The sequence below is a fragment of the Aptenodytes forsteri genome, unplaced genomic scaffold, assembly GCF_000699145.1.
Source record: "Aptenodytes forsteri isolate BGI_AS27 unplaced genomic scaffold, ASM69914v1 Scaffold679, whole genome shotgun sequence".
Lineage (NCBI taxonomy): Eukaryota > Metazoa > Chordata > Aves > Sphenisciformes > Spheniscidae > Aptenodytes > Aptenodytes forsteri.
This window is the reverse complement of record NW_008795924.1, coordinates 1,402,493-1,427,851: the sequence shown is the minus strand read 5'-3', so window position 1 is coordinate 1,427,851 and position 25,359 is coordinate 1,402,493. Positions and strand designations below refer to the sequence as shown.

Sequence of the window (25,359 nt, the reverse complement as noted above, 5' to 3'; positions counted from 1 at the left end):
TGTGCCCGGGGGGACTTAATGGCTGCAGCTGCAGCATCCCAGTGGGTGGGATGGAGCTGCAGGGGGTCACGCCTGCTCCCCTGCGATGTGACATGGGAGCACACAAAGGTGATGCTCTTGGCTAAAAGGGAACACTGATCCGTATTGGGGCTCTTGCAGAAAGGTGAAAGGAGCTGGGGTGTGGTTGTGCTCACACTGGTTTCCCTCCAGTTACCTTGGGTCACCTCCCAGGTAACCTCTCCACCCCTCCAGACTTCTTGCTTTGGTGGGCATCCATGCTGCAAAGGGAGATTTGGGGATAGAGAGGGTTTGCCAAGAAGGCTTAAGATTGGGATTTGAGCCTGAGATATGTAGACGGCTGGTGGGGGTGAAGTGGAGCTTTTCTGGTGGTGGTGATCAAGAGGCTGAAAAACACTGTGCTTTTGGCAAACCACAGAGAAGTAGGGCACCAGGATATACTGATGAGAACTGATACCACAAAACAGTAAAATGTGCCTTGTGTGAGCAGTGGAGAAAGCCATTTTGCATCATGAAACCACTGAATGAAAGCATCATCCTTGCAATAATGTTCAGTGTTAGCTCTATTCATGCCTTGGATATGGCAGCTAGAACATGCCCACTCCGGTCTCCCTGCAGCCTCTGTGCAATCTGGTGCTCATTCAGTTAAATGGCAACATTGACTTCCAGAGCCAATTATTGAGGAATCATTAATGACTTCTTAAATATGTAGAAGCCAAAAAATTCATTGCTTTGTGGCCCAAAACAGTGTTTAAAGTTGTTCTGATTGGTCAGGTAAACAGAGTTTACCATTGCACATCAAATTTATATACTTTAATTTATATAGTATGTAAATTATTCCTGTCTACCTCTCAGAAGCAGAAAGCCTTGTCATGGATTGCTTCCAGCATAGAAATAAATGAAGGTAGCAGGATTCAGTACACCATATTGCCTTGAAATGTGTGAGCAGCACCATGTCATCACCTCTGAAGTCCTTATGCATGTGAAACACACTGACCTTTTAGGTAAGCACTCCTTAATTGAAGACTGTAGGGTCTGAGTGTGTCATAACAGGCATACAAGATACCACAGTTTTATTCTACTTTTAACCGCAGTTTCTGCTTTTCTTGGCTTTTAAGTACTTAAATATGCAACCTCAGTGTTGTATCAGCACAAGAGGAAGGGTTTGTAGCGAGTTGTAAAAATAATAAAAAAACATTGATACACTGGAGGGGGCTGAAGTTGTGCAACGAATACAATACAAGATTAGAGAATATGATTCATGTAGTGAGATGAAGGGATAACTCCTGTGCCACCTAGAAGAAAGATAACAAAAGTGGCACACATGATATTTGTATACAAATGCATGAGTGGAAACAGCACAACGTGATCAAGAAATTATTTAAGGTGGGAAAAGAAGGCCTATCGATCCAAACCTGGAAAAGAAAGGAAACCTAGGCTGGCTGTCAGCAAGAGCATCGATTTATGGACAAGTACATTGTGAAAAGGCACTGTGTGCTCACAGGAGCTCGTCCCAGGGGACCACTCCCACCTGTTTCATTGAGAATACCTGTGCCGTTTGGTTAACAGTAGAAGTTTCTGTTGTCACTCAAAGCCACCATGTGGAAGCCATTATTTTGGGCAGTTCTCAGATTCTTCCTTGCAAAGCTGTGATCCAGGATAATATCCATTGTTCAGGAATGTATTTAATTGCACAGTTAATTGCACATGTGCTTAGCTTGTATTAGTGTCAGTGAGAAAAATCCTGTACTTGCAGCCTATTGTTTGTTCTTCCTTGCTTGCAGAAGTCCCTGCCTGGGGTCCCAGATCTAACTTACTGGGTCATGTCCCTGCAGGGACTTGATTTAAACAACCTGTTCCCAAACACCAATAAATCTAGAGAAAAAGTATGAGCAAAAGCCCTGCCAGCTAGGTTCGTAAAGGTGTCTAGGTGCCAATACAGGGTACTGCAGCCCCTGTAACAGGGGCCAATGTCATTCACTTGTCCTCTAGACACACTCAAAGGTCCCAGCTTCTGTTCGCTGGCCTGGTCTTTCTGCTTCCTTTGACAATAATCTTGTCTGGGGACATTTCAGTACGGGTTAGTTTTAAGACCGAAAAGTCGATGATAGGAAAAGGGAAGGCTGTAGAGGTAAGTTGAGGTTGGGTGGGAATAGGAGTTTTCCTACGTCTTCAAACACTACCTCTTGTGTTGCTGCTCCTTCAAGATGTTTCCTTATCACAAAACAGGGTTATGTGCAATTAATGAGTTCTCTTGAACTCTCTTTGGTGGTCAAAATCTCTCCTGCCCATATGTTTCCTCGTTCTCCTCCTGGGGACAGGCAAGAGCGTAGTAGTTGAGAGGTTGTGTGGAGTTCACCCTTTCTGAAAAGCTCACCTTGCTTGGGCATGTACAAGGAGGTGTCATGGTTGAGCTAATGAGCTTGTGGAGGGAAAGTGCTCCTTGTTGCACTTTGAAGATCCTGATAGTGTGAAGCCATGGCTGCTGCTCTGACTGTTGGGAAAAACAGAAAGGTGCAGAGCAGCTCTGCTGCCTGTGCCCTCCTGGGCTACAAACCCTTTCTTATCCTGCTCCTCTGAGTCACCCCCTCTACCCAGCCGTCCCTGGCTAATTGCAAAATGTACTTTATGTAAAGCTTCCTGGTGTGCCCAGCATTTCTGGGACAAAGCTTACTATGCCATCCCCTGTTAGAGGCCACCCAGTGATGGAAGGAGTGACTTCTTGGCGTGGCCTTGCTCTTTTGATGGTAGCTGCTTTTCTTGCCTGATGACTAAAACACTCCTGAGTCAAACTTGGCAATAGAAGTCATGGGCAAGTAACACCATTAGAGGTCTCTAACCTCCTATAGGTAATTAAAAGCATAAATACATTTTTTGGGCATATGGCTGAAAAAAAATCACAGGAAAATACATTTTGGCTGGACCAACACATTTCTTCTCAACCACTTTTTTGCATCCTTTCTGTTCCCTTTCCTTTCCTCTTTTAAATCTCTTTATGTTCTTATAAGTGAAGTTAGAAACAGAAATGTCATTTTGAAATGAAAAGTAGAAAAAAAGTTTTCACTTTGCTAAATTTGCATATGAAGATCTTGGCTTCTCTCTCCCCAGATTAGTTTTTAAAACCACACCTTGCAGAAAACCATCCTGAGCTCATCTGCAGCCATACTGTGTTTTCCAGTGAGTTCACTCTTTGCAAAAATCCCAGACAAACTGAGACACCCCCCCAGCTCCCCAAACCCCCTTTCTAAATAACACTTACCGTACTGCGGTGCCTAGCCCTGAAAGCAGTTAACTCACCGTTTCACTTGGACATATCCTGTTTCAGAGAAGCAGCCGAGGCCTGTACCAGTTTCCAGGCTCATTTTTATTGACCTCTGGCAGGTACTGCAAGTGCTGTGTCTGGCAGTTTATCTCCTTCACCATGTAGGAGTTCAGTGAGGCCGGGAAGGAGGGATGTAAACAAAAGCATTATTAGCATGTTATTTGGCTCTTAATGGGTAGAAAAGATGCAAGATTCTTTTGGCACAGTGGTACTTTTTTTCCTCCAAAAAAAAGGGAGGAAAAAGGACTTTAATTGAAGCCTGCAATGTTGTATAAATGGAAGATCTAAGTTTTAATTGAAAAATAATTATAACCACTTAATCATTTTAAATGAGGGCTGTAATTGCAGTCAGTTCATAATAGCCAAATACAGACACTTAGATTCCCGCAATAAAGCAGGGATGGTACAGCTTGATTTGCTAATAGCTCTTCCACTTCTCTCCTCTTTTGTCTCAAAGATTAATTCAGGCAAGGGCTATTAGTGCCGTTAATTGGTTCTGCAATTTAGACCTTGTGCTCGTGAATGAGTGACTGATGCAGACCTATCAGCCAATAATGTGAACACTTTGTCAATGTGTTTCTCATTGTCCGGCTGCACATAACTCCCCTGGCAGCTCCTCTGCCACCCAACCCCGGCTCCCTGGAGGGATCAAGAAGAGTGGGTCTCCTCCAGGGTGAGGGATTCACTTAGCTTTAGATAGGTCACCTAGATGTCTTTGAAATTATGGCCGGCTTATGAATAAAATAATTAGGCCATCAAGGCATCCTCCTTGGCAGGGACAAATCCCGTATTCAGGAGAAATCTTCTCCACTGGGCTGGAAGAAAGAGGTTCAATGGGGTTGTGAAGTTGGTGAGGAGATGTGTTAGATGGAGAGTGGACATTGCTGGTGGGAAGGGGCTGATGGCTCCGGACAGGGTCCTGTGAGGGGTCCCCTTCCTAGGGACAGTAGCAATGACTAAAGCCAGTCTAAATCACCAAAGTCACAGAGAACAACACAAACACTACTCTCTAACAGGTATTATTTTTCACTTAAGCAGTCACAGCATCGGTGATGGGCAGTGGGAACAGCTGGTGGGCACAGCTGGCAGGACTTGGGCTAACAGGAGCAGCTGGTGGCATCATCCCTAATGAGGCCCTTAGAAAAACACCCAGGGAAGGCTTTGCCCTTGCCATATCTGTTTTGTGGGAGATAACTGAGAAGTGACTATGCCATTTAGTCTTTACCAGAAATAACTGTCATTTTAGGCCCAGCACAAGTGAAACTGCAGGTCCAAATTCCTTGCTCCATCCTTCTTTTTCTGTTCTGTTTATTTTTAAATTGGTCTTCTCCCAGAAGTTTTTATTTCTAAGTTATGTATAATTTATTGGTTTTTATTATATTAATTTATTGATTTGATATATTGCATTATACTAATGAAAAACTACAATATATATGTACTCCATTATTTATTCATTTTTACAGTTTATTTATCTTTTTTCCATAGTTATTTTGAGGCCATTTTACAGAAAAAGCCAAACCCACCACCATTTGCTGAAAATCCCACTGTTGCAAGCAGTGTTTGCAGGTTATTTTCCTCCAGGGCTGTTTTATCAGCATGAGGAAGGTTTTCCTGGTTCCACTTCAATGTGGAAGAAAACAGGAGGAAGAAGCAGAGCCAGGCAGTGCCCTGGCCAGCATGGGCAAGCATCACCCAGCAAGTATTAGGCTGTCTCTCTCAAGGTCCATCTAGGAGTATTGTCATGAAAAGTGACAAGAAATTGGCGCGTTCTCCCTCTACACATCTCTTCATGCAACGCCTCACACAGCATGAAGGTCATTAACGCCTGTAGACAGACAAACTCCAGGTCACCTTCCCATTGTAACATCTCCCTCAACTTCAGCATCTCTTATCCTTCCTCCTAAGCTGTTAATTTGGAAACTTCACACGGGTTGGACACCCACGGAAAGAGTACGAAAACGGGATGTCCTGAGATGAGTATTGCCTTCCAGTCACACCACTTCTGTCTGCAGGACCACCCACTCTATTTGAGGTGGACGGTGGGGAAAAGCATCAAACTGTGGCTGAGGTTTGGTGGTGTGCACCAAGCACATGAATATTCACAGGCACATCTTCATGCTTTAATCTTATTTGTGGCATCAAAAATACGTTTATAACTATGCTTCTGTAGAGTTCAGCTCTGGTGCAGTTCTTTTTATCCTGAGAGCAGATGCTGCAAGATCTTTGACTCTATGGAGATATTTTTGTCTCCTGTTGTTTTTTTCATTCTGGAGGTGGTAGCTATTCAGAAGGGGTTTACACAGTTTTTAGAAATAAAAAAAATTATTGGTTTTATAACAGAAATTTAACAGACCTAGGGAGGAGATTGGGGGAGCTTAATTCTTCTGTTTAAGATATTAAATTAAGTAACAAAAAATGAAGAAAAGCCACCCTTCACCCTCCTTTTTTCCCTTTTTATTTTTCAGTTGTTTAAATCTGCTCCCTTACAATGAACAAATCCTGCTGATTAAAAGCACCTGCATTTCCTACCAAACCTTATTCTGACACTGTTCACTGGAGGGTAGACCAGTCCTTGCTCTGGGGAAAACCACAGTCTAGGAATAAGCTCTTACAGAAAACCTAAGTAGGACAGGATGCATTTTATTTCAATGCTGGGAAATCCAGGAGGAATTGCTCAGATGAGAGGCACTGTGAAAGGTGGGCAGAGGAGGGGAAACAACAAAGGCAAGAGCCCAGGATAGTGGTTGATCCTCCCAGGTGACCTGGGTGAGAGTCATGGATTGCACTTCAACATGAGAAACAGTTGTTAAAGGTGCTGGTGAGTTTTGAATGAGGGAAATAAGTGGTACTTTCACGTCAAGTTGGTAAGTTTAGGTGGTTGAAGGAGTTCAGTCCTTGATTATTTTCACTGTGAAATCCTGTCACTAGATAAAACTGTCCTTTTTGTTACAGCTATGAAATTTCTGTTTGTGAATGATACTACTCACACACCAGGACCCTACTCTTCTGGCTGCTGCAAATTGGCACAGTCACTGAAATAAATTGAGTGATGACTTGGCCAAGATCTGTCCCTTTGCATGTATATAGCGCTTCCCACCCGGGGATCGAGGTGTACCAAATGGAGATGCATTTTTCAGGCCTCGTAGGCTGATCGAATGCAAGGCAAATTTATCCTTTTAGTTAATTTATTGAAAACAGTCCCTGGCTGTCATGGTCTTTCCGGTCACCAGGTGATCCTGGTTGTGACAAACATGGGGAGTGTATTTGCGCTCTAGTGTTAGGCTTTATATTTAGCTATGTGATACTGGGAAAGCTTTCCATGATTAAGCTATGTTGACCGATACCGAAAGTAATTACAGCCACAACATGCAGCAGGTGAGGTGTGGCACCAGGACGGGGTCCAAAAAAGGGTCTGTGAGAGAGAGTGAATTATGAAAGTGTATATGAATCACCAATATTGTTCCTTTGGGGAAAACAAGGGAAACAGGGTAATGTTATGTTTAAACCAGAGGACTGTTGATGAGACACATAGCGTTATCTTTTTCCCTATTTGGTGCTTACTTTTGGGCACTACTTTTCATGAATGATGTGTAATGAACTTCAGTATTAGGCACAAAATTGTCAGAATTGATTTTTGAAACTCTGGGATAAATTATCCTGAGTGAGAGCAACATCTCCCTAGTGGATGCCCTCTGATGGCAGGTCAGAGCTTTATGAGAAGTAGAGTTGCTCTGCTTTGGGTGTGGGAATGGACTGGGTGACTTTCCAAGGTCCCTTCTAGCTTGCTTGGTGCTCTCAAAAAGATGCAGAAACAAAATAACCTCTAGGAGCCAACCTCTGTGTTCACACAACAGGCTGGATCTTCTTCAGAAGCAGCTTCACAGGGAAGTCCGTCTACACATGAGACCAAGCATCTGGGAGAGACTCAGTGGTCCTTGAGCAGGGGTGAATGTAGCCAGGTGATAGTGGTCCACTTCTTCATGTTCCCTGATGACCTTCCACTTCCACCACCTAAATGTCACCCCACCGGCCTCCACTTCTTCTGAAGGTCCCTTCCTGGACCCTTCACATGCTGTGTGTGAGTCTGTCACTGCCAAAACAGGACTCATAATCTCCTTCCTCCCATGGAGAGCAGCTTTCCAGCAACATCCCCCTTTACTCTTCAACCACAAACAGGTTGGCACCAGTGGAAAACCGGGCTAGGAAGGAAGTGGTGAGGGATGTAGCAGAACAGGCAAAAAAGACATTACCCAACAAAGTGATTTTCTGCGACAACATCAGGTCTCTTAGGTGCTCTTGTCTTACAGTAATACGTAGCAACATGTCTGCCTTGCCCTCGTTCTTTGTCCATCTAAACAAGTCCAAATTCATATTTGGATGAGGGGGATAAAGCAATAGTGAATGAGGATATACCTTTGCTTCTATTTATTTTTTTCCTTGGTCTGCCTGCCAGACTTGGTCCTCCCACAGCAAACTACAGGTTCACACCATTCACTCTTCAGCAACTGTTGCCTTTCCTGTGGGCTCCCAGCCCGACTTCACCAAGCAGCAAGGTCCATATGAGCATCTGCTGCAGCAGTGCACTGTCCTTTGCTATACGCTATCCTCTTTTATACATTATCCTTTGCTTAAATGTTTTGGTTGAACAAACATCCCCAGATAGAGGCCTCTCCACTTGGCTCAAAAGCATCATCCCTGCCAGGAAAGGATTAGGCTCTCCATAATTTTTATCTGTTTCATCTGATTTAAGCATCTCTGTGGTTGGCCTCCTGGAGCACGCAGTTGCTTCTGCAGAAGCTCTCCCCCAGCTGTTTCAGTGGGACCCACTGGTCCCCGTCTGCCCATGCCAGCTGCACCTCTGCCTGGAGGGAGAAGGTAAACAGAGAGCGAGGCGTTCACGCCATGCGTGACAAACGGCTCTTGGTACCGAGCGAGGAAAATTATCTCACCGAAACAGATAAAGGGAAAGGGTAGGTTTGTATGGCGCAGACCAGACCTCTCCTGACTCCCGTCTGTGACGTAGGCTGTGCCTCCAGCTAAAAGTCCCTTCTGTCCTGGCTGCCTGCCCCAGACCCGGCTTGTGGAGGCTTGTGCACGTCGAGGACCTGCCTAGTGAGCACTCGGCACCATGTCTGTGACAATATGCCAGTCCATGGGCTTTGTGGTGTCCGCTTTAGGAATAGGAGGCATCATTGCGTCAACATGCATGGACCAGTGGAGCACCCAAGACCTGTACAATAACCCGGTGACGGCGGTGTTCAACTACCAGGGCCTCTGGCGCACGTGTGTCCGGGAGACCTCCGGCTTCACCGAATGCCGTGGCTACTTCACCATCCTGGGGCTGCCAGGTAGGGCTTGCTGGCGGCAAGGGCAGAGAGGTGGGAGGGCAGAGCCATGGGCACGTCACCTCCCACCTATGTTGCCAGAAGCTGTGTGTGAGTGGTGGTGATGGGTGATTTTCAGTGCAGAGCAGGGAACCCAAGTTTTAGTCAAAAGGGACATCAGGTGCTCACCCCGTTTGGAGGACAGGTCCCTTGGAGGCACCTCAACCCGAAACCCCTCCCATGGCCAAGCTGAGGTTCAGCAAAACTCATTACAGTTGATTATGCATGAGCTGTTGTCCAGGCAATACACCTGGGGCAGTGGCTGCTCCGTGGGGGGATTCGTCCCCCGTGCTGTGGCTGGCTTGGGTATACAGTCCTGCCCCAGCTGCATGGCTGTGCGTGGCTTCCCACCAGAAACCACTAATATTCTTGGCATCAGAGAAGATCCTTTTCTAAGAGGATATGTCACAGTTCAGCTCACTGTATTTCTGTACGGGCTAACAACACCAGGCTGGATTTCTCCCTAATTCTTCTTTGGTTCCAGTTTTTTCTTCCACGGGTATCAATCCTGTCCTGGTTGTGCCCACAGTATCTAGGGGTGCAAACAATTAGGTTACAACAGGATTATCTGGATTTCCTTCTTGCCTTAATACAGTGAGAAAAAAGGCACTTAGACTATTGTATCCATCTAGCCTCTGTGCTTTGGCACAGCAAGAAAGGAGGGAAGAAGCCAATTATATCAGCAAATCATTGCAGAACTTCTGCAAAATGACATTTCCAAAAACACACAGAAATAAGCATTGTGCACAAAAATTGCTTCTTGCCTAAGTAGTCTATCTCTGCGCAAATCAAACCAGTATAACCCAATGCAGCTGTGGCTTCAGACACCAGTAGGAGGGGTGTTTCATCCCCTCAGCTGTATTCCATGTCACTCATCTCTGGATCCTCATTCCCAGCTGGCATTAGCTGTACTGCAGCATCCCCGTGCAGGTGCCAGGAATGCCCGTGAGCATCTTCCTCTTGCTGGAGCCGTGGCTTTGAATGCCCTTGTTTCTTCACACAGAGTCTGGGGTGCAGACATGCATTTTCCTAGAAGTACAAGGGCCTGATCCTGCCTGGTCATGCAGTTGTGCAGCCCCTAGCAAAAGCTGTGCGTTGTAGCCGGTAGAAGTGAATGTAGGATGACATCCAAAGAGGGATATCTGTGCAGGGCTTGTATTCGCACACTGCTATCACAGTCAGTAAAGCTGAGCAGTTTCACCAAGGGAAAATGCATGCAGCAAGGGGCAGGACAGCTTGGTAAAACTTGACTCCAGCAGGCTAATCGCTTGTAGGTAAAGAGATTAAAGTTGCTATATGAGGAACAAATAGAGGTGTAAAAAGCAAATCCTTCCCACGCACACATACGCCCATCACACACTGCAGAACGTCCTCAGTTCTTCAGCTCTGAAAGCTTAAAATCACAGAAAATGTAACTCTACAGAAGAAGCAATTAAACTTTTCAAGTGTTCAGCTGTGGGAACTACTTTAATCTTTGAAAAAAACAGAATACTTGAGATCTGGGATTTTTTTTTTGTTCTTTCAAAATACCTCCATTGCTAACCTCAGCATTACAGTGAAAAGCTAGAGTGTTTTTTGCAATTCCCAAGCCTCCAGACTGGTATCTGTAGGGTGGGTATTAATTCACTAAAATGGAAATACACAGCAGTGTTGAGGGGATGGATTTCCTTCATTTAGCAGACGGGCTGCGGGAGATCAGTCTGTCCTTCCTCAGCTACGTCCAGCAAGCTCTGCAGCTCCCTCCCAGTTGTGGACAGAAATGGACATCCTATCCTAAATGTCAGGGTTTCTAATGAACTGGTCATCTTAGAGTGGAATTACCATGTGTGTTTGCTGGGTTTATTGCAATTGCCTACAAAAAGGGATTTAAAAAAAAAGCTCAAAGAATAAAGCACGACCTTTAAAAACAGATGTGGGTGAGACCCTGAACCCCCTGAAGTTGCTGTCCTCATCCTCAGTGGTGTTGGAGAGTCGGTGCCTTCCCTGCCAGTGTGCAGGTATTTGAATATTTATGTGCTTTTGTCCCGACAAGATGATTTTTGTGACCGGTGCTATCAGCACTGCCCTACAAAATGAGGTGGATTTTTTTTCCTTTATTTTTAATGAACGGGGCTTTCTCTTCTGAAGTCGCTCCCTTGCTCTCCCCCCTCTTTTCGCTCCTGTTATATATTGTCTGACACTTCCAGTCTCTGGAGAAACTGGTGCAAAAACAAGCACCCCACTGCTGTGCTTTATAGATTGGCTCCATCTCCTGAATTCATCTGCTCCTATGGGCATTTCTTCCCACCCACCACTAGTGAAGGGCAGCTGTATCCCAACCAGAGGGGGAGAAAAACGATGCTAAAAATCAAATTATTGATTTGCTAAGATATTATTTAAGTGGATCATTCCAGTGTTTATTTTAACTGTGCTGCACCTTGATCTCCATTAAACCCCCCTTGCTAACCACACCATAGTTAATGGTTTGTCAGCATTTCCATTATAAAACCCTATTTATTATTCTGACAATGGCAATTTATATTGGGAACAATAGTGCCGGAGTGGATAAAAATAATAGGACTCTAGCAAAGCAGCGAGGTGACCTGAGTACATCAATGAAGTTTTGGTTTCCGAGGATTTTTTTTCTCAGTCCCTCACTCCCATAGCAAAGATTAAACTTGTCTTGCCCATCATCTGTCTTCAATTTAGTTGGGAATTTTAATTTCAAATAGATTGAGGAAAAATCAAGATAATAGATGAAAATGAGAAATAACACAGGTAGTTTATGGCTCTCACCCTTGCTGCTTGGTTATAAACAGTCTCTGGTGAACTATGTCACTTGAGAACTAAGACTGTTTGTTCTGATTTTGCTTTCTCTTATTATTTTTAGCTGCTTGCTTTGGTGTGTCGGCAGACCTTACTGTGATTGTCTGGAGGACACGATCTGAATTTGAACACACAAATAATAGACAAGTAGCAATAGCTGAGCTCTGGCAGGGCTGGTAGTTTCACCCAGTGCGGAAGTCACAAGGCACTTTCTGCTAAAAGGAGCATTTTTCAGTTGCTTACAAGTTTGCTAAACTACAATAACATGGGCAGTAATTTTCCTGTTGGCTGTCTTGGTCTCTTTTTTCCAGACCTCTTCAGCTAGGCAGGTTCAGCCATTTCTGAAAGGACATTTTGTTCTCAAGTCAAAATCCCTTTTGACCCTTTCAGAAATGCTGAGGCATCTCTCTGTATGGAAAAAAAGGCTGCTGACTTGAAAAATAAGAATATTTTTGCTTTTCCAACAGCAAACTTTGAAAGTCTGAGAGCACACTGTTAAACTTCTCCAACTAGTAAAAGGGTATGTGTTGCTAGAGAGGTCAGAGTAAAAATAGCCCATGGGAATGTAATCATGACTGTCCAGACTTTTGCATAAAACAACTGCTTTCAGTTTTGCTGGTGCAGGGTAGCAGAGATACGTAGATGTTCCCTGAGGTGAATTCATGTCTGGGAAGTCTTAATGTTGGCGTCTCTGGATTTTTTTCTTCTATCGGTGTTCTGACAAGGTTTTTTTTAAATTACATACAACCAGCACACATTTTGTGGCATAACCCCAGTAAAACCCTTGCTCTGGGGATTTTGGAGACATGGCAGCCCACTGGCCAAGGAAACAGCACCTCTGCTCCCTGGAACTGTTTCATGCCTGAAGTTTGTAAGGATGGGGACTGCTAATTGCTGTGTCATGATCCTCCACTCATGATGGCCACAGCAAAGTCTCTTCCAAGCCCTGCTTGCTACTTAAAATCCTTTAACCCAGCCAGTTCAGCTCGAAATTTTGAAATGTCTGCAGGCAACTGCTGTAACCTGCTTAAAGTCTTTCAAGACCAAGTTTCATGCACAAAAGGGTTTAGGTGGCTCAGGTGGGCTGGAGACTTGATATAACCTACCAAGGGTGCGCATGAGGCTGCAGTGGGTTTGCACTCACAGCAGGAGCTGAAGGAGGTGTGGGGATGGGAAAAGAGCTAATGTGAGACCCTTAGAGAGGTCTCGGGCACCCCGATCCCCAGTGACACTCAGGGTGGGGAGAAGTGGCAGAGAACCCAGCAGGGGATGTCAGGAAGCTAGATGCATGCATCACATCCTTGCTATTGTCTCATGCCTTTACACCACGAAAGGACGAGAGATATGAAAAATAACCCTAAAGGATCTGACTGAGGGCCAGAAAAGGAGCAAGGCAAGGGGAATGGCAAGAGGCTGTGGAGATGTGGGGCTGGGCTACAGCTCATAGGCATTTAGGGAAGGATGCAGTTTCATGTATCCCAGCTCTGCTGGAGGACCTCAAAGGCCCCTCTGGACCACCTGAAGACCAATGGGGTAGAGTGGGTCTGAGCCGGGACAGGGGCCTTCCATGAACCCCTTTCCCCAGTGAGTTTCAGAAAGGCAAGTCAGCCCTTTTCATGCTATGGACTGGTGGATGACACGCTCCTGGAGGCTGTGGTCATCACAACAATGGAGGGACAGAAAGAGAAGGGTGGGTTTGGTTTGTTTCAGTCTGAACAAGCTGGAATTGACTGGCAGGGTGTGAGCTATATTTGCAAATTTTAAAGTAAACATGAGCTGTAGGTGATTTTTATGGGAGAGGTGGTGATAACATTCAGGAGTTGCAATGGGGCCAGTGAATGGTTTTGAGATAATATAGAGTCAACGCCTGGGTAGATAAAACAAGTATGAGCTGAAATAAAGGTTGCAGAGGGGAGTGGTCACAAAGTACCCTTCCTTCTCCTAGTTTGGGTAAACCACTGGAGATGTCCCAATACTCAGAGTGGGAGCCCTGTTCTCTGTTCCTTGGTGAGGAAGCTTGGCCTTTGCAAGAGCTGTCTCCCCACCATGTCCCTTCCTTAGATACTGCTCAGCATTATCACGTGGCATGGCAAGCCCTCTGGCCCAAGCATTCAACAACCTCACTGGAGACAAGCACATGCTTGGAGAGAGATCCCCATCCTTCAACGACTCCTGACTGTAGACATCTCCCAGGGGTGGCTTGAGATGAGCATCAGGTTATGGTAAAGATGCTTAGACATGCTCTACAGCTGTCCTATCACCCAACCACTTTTCAGGTTGTGCTCTAAGCCAACAGTTCAGATAAAACTCCCAGGTGATCTTCTGTTATTGGGCTGGGTGCTGGGAAAATGCAGTGATGAGTCTTTTGCAAAGGGAAACATATTTTTCCCTATCATGAGTGGCTCAGAGACAACCATTACAAATAATCTTAAAATAACATTTCAGAAAGGCAGAGAAAATGGGCTAGGGGAAGGATTGGGATGGAAACAGGTTTGTGTTTTTTCTCCAGAACTTTGCTTCAACCAACCACTGAGGAAGGTATTTGTGGGAGCTTTGAGTTCCTAGTGTTTACAGGTGTAATGCTAATCAAAGCATGAGAAATGGCAAGCAGCTAATGCTGGGATGGCTGGTTAGCACCTTAGGCAATATTCTTAGGGATGAGCAAATAGAACCCCCCCCACAGCACAATAATCCTTCAAAGACGATAACATCTGGAGTGCTAAGCATGGTTGGGTGTTTGTTTGCCTCTTAGCTAAGGACTGCAGCATGACCCTCATTACTGAAGTTGCTTTCTCAGCTCCATTTTTGGGGGGGAGCACGCATGAGGTTTCAGGGGGGAATATGCAACCCTGTGCTGGTTTATCCTTTTCAGAGACATGATTCAATCTGGTCCTCAAAATTGAAGACAGACTGGTTCACCCGGGCTTTCATGCATACCTAGAGACTGTTGATATTTTTTGATTGCTCCACCATTGCTCTGGGATTTCAATGCCCCTGAGTAAGAGGGATGATGAGAAGTGGCATCCCCCACCAGCAGGAGAAAACTATATCCCCAAGGAAAGGTTAGCAAGGCAGCACTGCCTAGGTGGCAGACTCTGGCTCAGGGCACAATTAGGGGCAGTCCAGGGCATGGCCCTCTTTCCAGTAGGTATATTCGAGGGAGCAATGGGGCTTAGGGGTGTGAAATGGTGGAGGGGGAGAGGAGGAGAAGAGAAGGTCCTTATTGGCCTGAAGAGCTGCTCCAGCTGCATGCAGCCAAAACCAGCAGAAAGGGTTAGAGGAAGGAGTGGTCGCTCCCTTCCTGGCAAAGCAAACATGCAGGCACAGTGCCTGGGGGGGCCACTTCCACTGGTATTCATGAAAACACCCAGATGTCCAATTTAGCAGAAAACATAGTAATTTAAAAAGTGGTAAAGAGTTTTGGAAAAAAAAATCTGGAAAAAAAATGTTTGCCCTTTGTATTCTCCCCCCCTTTTCTTTTTTCCTCCCCAGGGGTTATTTTTAGCTGTAACCAGTCCATGGGTCCATTTTTCTGTGCAGCCCTGCAAGCCGTTGCACACTAATGATGCAGGGTGACACCACCCTTGGGAATAGGGGTTATGTCCCAGAGGAATATCTGTCCCTGGGACATGGTTTGCAGTGGTCTAGCCTGGAAAAAGTGATCTGGTCTCCTACCACTAGATGGCAAGAAGGAGGCAAGTCCTGGGGCATGAAGAAGGAGAGGAGTCCTGGAGAGCTGCCAAGGAGCATCAGGGCTTGGGTACAACCAGCTTTTCTGGACTGGGACACAATTCTGGCTGTGGGGCAGTGAAGGATGGGATGGAGAGCCGGCCATCCAGTGCTTGTTTTAGCACTTATTGTCCTCCCAGCTTCTAGGTCCTCCCCAGCTCTTGTTGTCCTCCCAGGTTCTAGGTCCTCCCCAGCCCTGATTTATCACAAAGCATTATCCAAGATGAGGAATGTTAGTCAGCGTGCCCTCTCCCTCACTGAGGATGAGCAACTCATACCACCTCTGGTTCTTGAGGGCTCACTTCTATGTTTTTTGTTCATGCTATTATTTTTGCTGGCAACTTCTGACCTTTAGATATGTTGGAGCTAGCCTTTCCTCTGATATAAACTTGCCAAAGTCAGTGGAAATTACTAAATTTGAATAAAATTGCTGGAAGCAAAGACATCTTGTGCCTGACCCAGGAAGGCTTTGGTGGTTGTGATTTGTGGCCACTAGACAAGTGAATTGTGCTCTGGCTGCTACAGCAGAGTCCAGTGCAAAAGCATTTCTCTCTGCTGCCCACCAGCTCACTGCATAGCCGCAAAAGCAAAAGGGGTGTCCTGGGCAGTTATTCTCCAGAAAGCAGAAGCAATAGCCAACATGTAATAACCCCATTGTAACTCATCAATCCACAGAAATCAGCCTCTCCTCTCTTCATGGTGGCTTTCATGTAGCTTCATAACCAGGCGATGATATTGACGGTGCCTATGGCACAGAGCAGTATCAGGACTGGTTAAAGTGGGAATTTGTTTCTAGGTCAGGACTGAAGTAAATCAGTCGGAGCAAGGTATTAGATGAGAATGGATGAGCGTGAAGTCTGGAAAGTCCTTGTAACTCACTGCACTCCATTGTCAGAGTGGCACGGTGAATTTATATCGCTCCCCTGAGCCCAGCACTCCTCCACTGTGCAAAGAGATACTTACTTTCCTAATTTTTATATCCCCCACCCCTTTTTCCAGGACCATCCCCCCAGCCAATATATAGACAAGCACCTGTAAAAAGGCACTTTCCAAATGGTCCCCGTGCCTTCCCTCTCCTCCCCACATTGGTTTCAGCGGGGCCATGTGACAGGTGATAGGGATGTGGACAGGAGGAGAACAGGGTTGCAGGAGCTTTGCTCGATCAGTTTGGGGCTCTTGGCTTGGTGCCCTGGGTTGTACCATGGTCAGTATCCGAGGCAACCTCAGTGATGCTCGAAGTGGCTGCGAGGAGCTGCCATGTCCCTGTTTGTTCCCTGTGTTGAGCCGGTGGCCCTGCATCCTCCCGCGGAGCTCACCGCTGGCATCCCTGTCTATCACTGTGCCTCTTGTGCGGACGCCTGCATGGGTGGCCGGGTGTAGAGATGTCCCTATCTTGGCCTGATGGCAGATTTTCTCCCCCTTTGCATAAGCAGAGGGACAGGGAGGCGGTGACCTGGGCTAAGTGCTGAGTTCACCTGGGAACATGGTCCTTCCCTCTGCCCCTCTCAGCACGTTTGCACCGTGCCAAGCATGCAGGAGAAGCCTGATGGACAGCAATGGGTTTCGGTGGGAGGATGGCGCATGTTCCAAGTGGGTTGCCCAACACTCGACGGAGTGTGGCTGCTTAGCTGGGGAAGGACAAGCACTTCTAAAGGACAAAAGCTCATATCTCTGGCCCTGCCAGCACAAACCTACCCAGCGAGAGTGAAACTGGACTATCTTGCAAAAACACTTTGAGCAAACACACCGCTCAATGGAAAGCATCTGATAAGAGCTGCTACATTTCTGGTGGCTCAGTCAAGAGGACCTCGGTGCTTCTATTAGGTCTGCGGCTTCATCAGGGCTGTCTCACCTCCTCTCTCCTGGGGAGACACCATGTCCACGACCATCTGCCAGGTGATGGGGTTCATCGTTTCATCGCTGGGTGTTGCGGGGTGCATCGTGTCCACTGCCATGGATATGTGGAGCACGCAGGACTTGTATGACAACCCAGTCACGGCCGTCTTCCAGTATCAGGGACTGTGGAGGAGCTGCGTGCGGCAGAGCTCTGGCTTTACAGAGTGCCGGCCGTATTTCACCATTCTTGGGCTGCCAGGTAGGGGCAAAAGATGCATCAGATTTAACCCAGGAGCTCTCCTGTAGCTCTGCACGGTTTTCATCCAAAGCAGGAGCAGATATCTTAAAGTACTTTGAGTGGAATAACATTTCCAGGCTACTCAGTGTACGAGCATAAAAATATGTGCATATTTGTTACCAGAATAATACCTTTATTCAGTGGAGGTTACACCTTGGAGCATGTGTAGGTAATCTCTGGATGAGCATTACAGGTTCAGCCCCGTTGCTGGCATAAATCAGCACAGCTCCACTGATTTGAAGAGAGTGAGTATGTTTAAACCTACAGATATTCTGTCCCTTTGAATCGAAACACAAGGAAAACAGCTGCATGTAATTTTGCATTGTTATCAGAATAATGTTTTCTACAGAAAACAATTTAATTTTTTTTTTTGAAAGAGAAAACTGGAATTGAAGAAATCTGCCTGTGAGCAGCACGTGTACAAAGGGCGAGAAGGGGAAAGGTGTGCTCAGTCATTTCATGTTACCTGGGGAGTTTTAGTGGTTACAGAAGTAGGTTGCAGAGGGGTATTACTTTCTCGTTTGCTTGCTTACTTTACAAAAAGAGCTGTTTTTCCCACCCCACTGCATGTGAGGGTACTCCAGTGGTTCTGAGCTAGCTGGACCCATGGGAGGGGAGCAGCCAGCCTGGTTCGCCATGCCTCCCTGTGACCCGTCGTGCCTGTGCCCTGCCAGCTAGCAATAAATATGGCCCTGAGAGTGTTTTTCACTCTTGGTGCACAATTGCAAATAGCTACAAGCAAGCACTACTGTACATAGGCCTTTTGCATCTATTGATCGGTGTAGAAGAGAGCATGATCCTCAGGGATGCCAAACTTGCCTCCCTACTGTGAGGCAGGAGGGAGTGCTTTGCTGAAGACCAGTCTGTTGGCTGTGGTGTTTGCTTTTTGAGAAAAGCCCGTGACCATCCCGAGGGGTGTGATGGAATAAATGTGTTTCTGTGTACCCAGCTTCAGGATTGCTAGGCAACTTCTTTTTCATTTGGAAGAGCAAAACTGATGTTTGGAGTCACTTCTCCTACGGGACAATTTGTTTTAAAGAATAAAGAATATATTTATTAAACTATATATACAAATGTTGATCAATATACATACATATCCTTATAATGCTGTGTGTAGGTGATTGTGTTTTAAAAGAGCAATGAGGCAATGGTAACCATCATTTTGATGCCAATTTATCATAACCAAGATTTTACTTTTTATGTTATTTTTAGGTAATATAGCAATAAGGAAACGTGCAAAGCATTCACAGGCATTTTCAGTTGTGCCTTAGAAATATTCTGTCAGTTTTGTTCTCTTTATGTGTCTGTTTAGTTGATGGGTACCTTAAAAAATAAGGAAGGAATGCCCCTGCTCAAATTTGGTTAACTTAAACCTCATTTTTTCCCCTAAACTTTCTATATTCCATTAATCATAACTAGTCATAAAGTTAGATTTCCACCTTTGTATTTTGTATTAGTAACAGAAATGCAGGTGATGTTAGTTTAGAGGACTTTAAGTTGTTTTACTTCACTCACCTCTCGCTACTCACAGCAACACTGGGGAAAAAGACAACTCTCCAGTTTCACTTACATCTGAAAAACACAGTGATGCAAACTGTGGTTTCAGATCACTGACGTTTATTTTGGTGAATAAGCTTGCATTTTTACTACTTTCTAATGCCATTTTCTACTTTCTACTACTTTCTACTATTTACTATTTTCTTCGTATGGAAATCAGGTGTGCAAAATGAGCAACCATATGTGTGCAGATATGAAGAAAAGTTATCCTACCTCATGCAAAATGTGAATGCAAAACGGCAGGTAATTTCTATGCTTGACTTTAACTATAGGGCTGTTTGCTACAGTGCTTCTGAATATTCTGTCAGTTTTGTTCTCTTTATGTGTCTGTTTAGTTGATGGGTACCTTAAAAAATAAGGAAGGAATGCCCCTGCTCAAATTTGGTTAACTTAAACCTCATTTTTTCCCCTAAACTTTCTATATTCCATTAATCATAACTAGTCATAAAGTTAGATTTCCACCTTTGTATTTTGTATTAGTAACAGAAATGCAGGTGATGTTAGTTTAGAGGACTTTAAGTTGTTTTACTTCACTCACCTCTCGCTACTCACAGCAACACTGGGGAAAAAGACAACTCTCCAGTTTCACTTACATCTGAAAAACACAGTGATGCAAACTGTGGTTTCAGATCACTGACGTTTATTTTGGTGAATAAGCTTGCATTTTTACTACTTTCTAATGCCATTTTCTACTTTCTACTACTTTCTACTATTTACTATTTTCTTCGTATGGAAATCAGGTGTGCAAAATGAGCAACCATATGTGTGCAGATATGAAGAAAAGTTATCCTACCTCATGCAAAATGTGAATGCAAAACGGCAGGTAATTTCTATGCTTGACTTTAACTATAGGGCTGTTTGCTACCCAGTGCTTCTGATACATTTTTTTTTTTTCCCTTAGTCTCCGATTTTGTTTGTCTAAGCCCTTCTACTCCTTCCTTCTAGGGGAGGTCATTCACCTTTGGAAAGCAGCTCTATTCAGAGGACTTTTGATAGATGCCAAAATTCACTTGAAACTGCAGTGCTCTCTTTCCAAACAGCTCTGACTTTCAGTCCCATGAGTCAAGGGAAGAGGCCTTCATGCCACAGCAGACCTGGGAGCACTTTCTTCTCCTTTCTGTCCCTTTGGGGAGATGGTGCATAAGTCAGCCTCATGGAGAGAGGAATCACTGCTGATGGGTATTTTGCATTTTTTCTGTTGTGCCCTGCTGTGTTCCTCTCTCTCCCCTTTCCAGCAGCTGCAGATTGCTCCTTTTCAATGGAGATTCACCACATTGAAGGGTTGAGACCACCACAGTGATGGCACCTATGAACTATAAGGTCTGTAGGAAGCATCCCAGGAATGAAGGACTGTCTTGGGGACAAGGACCTTCCATCACGATCCGTAGTGTTTTATGCTGCCCTGGAGTATCAGCCTCTCCTGCCTGCCCTGAAACAAAAGCAGTTGCAAAGAAACTTAAGTGACTGTAAAGACAAATATGTATTGTGATTTTCTTCTCTTTGCAGCTTTCTGCTTTGCATCAGGTGCTGCATGAACAACCTTTGAGGGCTGATAAGGCATATCCGCCAGCTTCTTGTTCTCTGATGAATAATAACTAATGAGCTTGCACCTGGGGGCTGATGAATGGAAGATTGAAAATCTCAGGCTCGTTAGCACTTGTTATCAGCTGATAAGGGCAAATTGAGTCATAAGAGCAGCAGCCCCGGTGGGACTGCCAGATGGGAGAAGGTGGTGTACTCCTAGCCTGTGGGATGGCAGACTGCTGGCTTCCTTGTGCATCATGGTGTCAGTGTGGTTCTGCTCTGGTTTGTGATACCCCATAAGCAAGAAGACCCACACGGACACCCCAGCACCCACCCTTGCCCTCCTGGGGAGGGTTGATAAACATTTTCCTTCTCCCTCCCTGTGCAAGGCCAGCAGGGTCTACTCCCTGCTCTCCTGCACCAGTGCCTTCTGCCAGTCGGGCCATACGGGACACTTGGGCACCATGGCCATCCTGGCCAGCCCAGCAAAAGGGGTGACAGGCAGCCTAAGTGAAGTCCCTGGGGCTGCAGGATATGTTGCCTGCCCCTCTCAGTTGGTCACAAACCCATGTCATCTTCCCTGAAGATGGACAGTCATGTGTGGGGAGCATCAAAGCCAAACCCAGGGCTGCAAGAGCTCATGGGAGGGCAAGAAGAGGCTGCAATTCATCCCAGCCAAATCACAACAGCCCTTGAAATACTTTCGACCACCCCCTCCCAGTGCTCTGCCAGCCCTGCCGCCTTCCTGTCTCTGCCAGGGACGCATGCACAGGCGGGGAGGAGAAGTGTCTGGGGCCAGCACTGAATTGCAGGCGAGATGGGATATGTGCCACCTTATTAGAAAATCATCTTGGTATTCAAATGCATGGCCTTTTCCCTTCACTTCTGCATTTTAAAAGGTGCAAGTTTCCCTTTGCTTTTTCCGCTACTTTTCTACTCTGGCCAAGAAGAGTCTGGAGGGTTTTTGCTACCTTCATCTGATTGACAGCAGCGCTCAGCTCCCACAGGCATGACCCACCATCACAACCTGCCTCCAACCAAGCATTCCCACCTTGACAGCAGGCTGCTAAACAAATTCAGGGCTGGGGTATTTGCGTGTTGTATTAATGAATGTGGTCAGATGTATACAGGACTGATATTACAAAAAAACATGGAAAGGATATGCTGGGGGAGGTCATTGCCAAAGCTTTGTTGCTCTCCCTTGGTGTATGTGGAATGTTTGTCAAGGTGATTTTCTTCTTCTCCTGTGCCATGCATTTTACTGTAAAGCAGGAACATACAGAACTTCACTTTGAGTCACACAGTAGTTGGAAATACCATGGATAGCTGGGTGGAGCTGTCTGTTTTCATTGCTGCTTGCGGAATTAAAAAAGCTTTCTCAATCATTTCAGTTATGAAACAACTCATGCTTATCCCGGGTGTACACCAGCTTGATTTCAGCTGAATAAACTGTTACTGATGCCGATGAACATATACAAAAATTATGTCGAAACCATCAAACTCTTCCAGAAGTTGAAAAAACCAGCCACATTTCCAGAGGTGCCCCATAAAAAAACACTAAGAGTAGATCCGGTGCCCATTTTCCAAGGCATAGTCTTTGCTTTCAGCAAGTGAATTGCAAAATATGTTCAGGGTTTTCTTCTTTAATGTTTTTATTTTTAGACAGAAACAATCTTTAAACACCTCCCAGGTTCTGATGAATCTCCTTTCAGTCACTCAGCGTGGCTCTTGTCAATTTGTCTTGCAGCAATGTTCCAGGCTGTGAGGGCCCTCATGATCGTGGGTATCGTCCTGGGCATCCTTGGCCTCCTTGTGTGCATTTTTGCTCTGAAATGCATCCGTATTGGCAACATGGAAGATTCTGCAAAAGCCAACATGACTCTGACCTCTGGCATCATGTTTATTGTTGCTGGTAAGTGGGTGGTGTCATGTCTTTCATGCGCAAGGCATTGCGGTTGCCTGGAATTGAGGACTGGGACTTCATGCACTTCTGGTCATAGGTAGCAGATGCTCTGAAGCAACCCAAAGCGTTGCTGTTTGCATGAAGTTATTGGTATTTGTCTTCCAGCCTGCACTTCTGGGGACAAGTGGTTTCTACCTCTCCTTAGTAAAAGAAAACCAGAAGTTTGTATGGGACAGAAATACGGAAAGCTGAAAAACAGCCCACAGATAAAAAAGAAATTAAATCTCTTAATTTGTTATATGTATATTGTTGTTATGTACTATTTATTGTTTATACATAATAGTTTTATGAAGAGTCTCAGGCTTTATACATAATAATTTTATGAAGACTCTCAGGGTTATGGTAGTCTATCTTGTAATTTTTTAGTACCTTGGTTTATCAGGGAGGCTGCAGGAATGCCTCGTGTTGCCCAGCTACCTCGAAACTGCAAATGCTTAAGAACAGCACTTACAGGTTTTCCCACACTTTATTGCAGATGAGTAATCAAATCAAATCCATACCCTAATGAAGGGAAGGAGAATGTCCCTATTTAAAATCCTTACAGTTGAACAGCACTTACTTTTGCTGGGTTACAAGACATGCAACACAACTTAAAGATGTACAATAAGTACAAGTGGGACAGAGGAAACCATCTTCTGCAACACAGCTTTAATTTTGCACTTAAAATCTATCGTTTTATCGATCTGAGTCAGTGGGTTGAGAATTTGGCCAATGAGGATATTAGAAAAGCCCATCATGCATTCTCAAAGAGAGGGTGTCTAAAACGATGATATGGCTAACTCTTCAGATGGGACATCCCTTGGTGGAGTCCATGGTTTTCAAACAAGGTCCCTAGTCTCAGCTAGCCGAGGAGTTGGGTACCCACGTGCCATGGTGGACCTGGCCCTTGGTCACACCTCTGTGAGCTGGGGGTTGTGTTTCTTCCTAAAATAAGGGCTGCTTTCAGGACAGAAGCGTTAAAGACTGACACTGAAGTATCATGATAATGATGGCTATAAGGGGACCTGAGGCAAAAGCACCACTGATTGCTCAGTCCCTCCCCAGAGCTGTGAGTAATTGGGTTTCAGGAAAGACTCAGAGGTCTTGGTGGGCGTAGTGAGGATAAATAAGACTATGGACTCCAGAAAAGCTGGAGTCTATAATTACTATATGAGTCTCAGTCCGCCCTTCTGTCTGATCTCAGGTCTGTGTGCCATCACTGGAGTGTCTGTGTTTGCCAACATGTTGGTCACAAACTTCTGGATGTCCACGGCCAACATGTACCAGGGAATGCAGAATGTCCAGAACAGGTAGGTGATTGTCTGGCTCGTGGTGCTCCAAAGTGCAGATCTCCCTCAAGTCCAGGGTGTGCTGCAGCTGAAGGAAAGGCAAACTCCAGGTGCATATTAGTCTGGTCCCAGGACTTTGAAGATTTATTGAGTGTCTTTCTTATCTGCACTGGAGATAATTTGTCCAAGCAAATTGGCTGGGATGTCTCTGTTCACACAGCTCAACAAGGAGGTAGAGAGCCCATTGAGTATGAGCCTGCAGGTGGGATGGTGCTCACGGGAACTTCTGCAGGGCCAGAGAGAGAACGACAATGTTCAGTGCATTTCAGAAGAAGCAGACTGGACCACTGTCACAGCACTAACCAGCCACGCCTCTGTGTTTTGTAGGTACACCTTTGGCTCAGCCCTCTTCGTTGGCTGGGTGGCAGGTGGCCTGGCCCTCGTAGGAGGCATCATGATGTGCCTTGCTTGCAGAGGGCTGATTCCAGAAGAATCCCGGTAAGCCTATCTGTGGTAGACATGGGAAGGTATTGCATGAAGCCTTGGGTGTTGGGATAGCATACAGCCAGCTCACCACAGGACATGCCTATGCATAATACCCCTGTTGCAAGAGTTATGATGATACATCTGCTTGCCCTGTATCATGGGTCAAAAGTGACTGTTTCCCTTCCCTGACTGCATGACTTGCAAACAAATAGAGAGGGCAGCAGAAAGAAACTTTAAAATCTAAAATTTGCAATGTGCTGGCTAAGTCAGGCCCATTAATTGCAGCTTTGATTGCAAATTGCATAGCAGATCATCAGCAGGTGTAAACTGCATCAGCTGAGCTATGATTTACATCAGGTAGGGCTTTGTAAGCCTACGTAGCTGGTTATTGTAGGTGGGTCCTTCACTCAACCAAGGATTTACTCATGGGAAAGAAAGTGTAAGTTTATGAAAAAACATGAAAGAGACTTGCAGCCTGTCCATGGAGGGTTGGCTCTGAGCTTATTGAATGGCTCCAAGTGATGACACAGTACAAAGTTGCCTAAAATCCAACAGCAAACAGGAGCACCAGGTGCAACGTTGGGTAGTCACAGATGCTCCAGTGGCTGATGCCATGTTTTGTGTCTCTTTCAGTTACAAAGCGGTGTCCTACAATGCATCGGGGCGGAATATCTCCTACAGAACGGGGCCATATAAGGTTGGTTCAGGGTACGAACCTGAAACAAAGACTAGGAAGGGTGCAGGGTATGAAGAAGCTGCTCGAAGTGAGGATGGAAGACGCTCGTACCCTTCAAAATATGACTATGTCTAGTAGACTTTCTGGGCTTGAGATGTGCTATCTTTTACAAAATATTTTTCACTTCAGAAGCAAAAAGTATACGCAAACAAAGCAGTCTGTAAATAGGATTGTGTTTTCTATCATGTTTACCCTACTCTGAGGTTGTATCCTAGCTTGTTATGAACATCAGTTTTATTTGACTGCCTGTTAGTATGCCTACCACATGTCTATAACAAAAGTAATGCCTTTTTATGCTCTCAGAGTAGAACAGTTTGCTCATATTTTACATATAAACTCTGATATCCAGGACTAGGATTGTGCCTTGTGCCCTTTTCTAATTCTTCTAATAGGTTAAAATTCCCATTTAATAATAGCCCAGATGTAAAAGCAA

General features: G+C 45.3%; 1 protein-coding gene across 1 annotated transcript; it reads left to right on the top strand.

The window, feature by feature from the left end:
• The first annotated feature begins 8,468 nt into the window (after window positions 1-8,468).
• Window positions 8,469-25,001, top strand: CLDN18 (claudin 18). The gene is made up of 5 exons (XM_009284969.1): window positions 8,469-8,688; window positions 22,221-22,385; window positions 23,620-23,725; window positions 24,092-24,202; window positions 24,824-25,001. Exons 1-5 carry the CDS (start codon window positions 8,469-8,471, stop codon window positions 24,999-25,001), a joined length of 780 nt encoding a protein of 259 aa, XP_009283244.1.
• Window positions 25,002-25,359: the final 358 nt, after the last annotated feature.

What these genes read in the sequence shown, in the direction of transcription:
- CLDN18 (XM_009284969.1), top strand. Translation starts at nt 8,469, where the DNA reads ATGTCTGTGACAATATGCCAGTCCATGGGCTTTGTGGTGTCCGCTTTA. An exon ending in CACCATCCTGGGGCTGCCAG is followed by an intron (nt 8,689 to 22,220) that starts GTAGGGCTTGCT and finishes TTTGTCTTGCAG; the next exon opens with CAATGTTCCAGGCTGTGAGG. An exon ending in CATCATGTTTATTGTTGCTG is followed by an intron (nt 22,386 to 23,619) that starts GTAAGTGGGTGG and finishes GTCTGATCTCAG; the next exon opens with GTCTGTGTGCCATCACTGGA.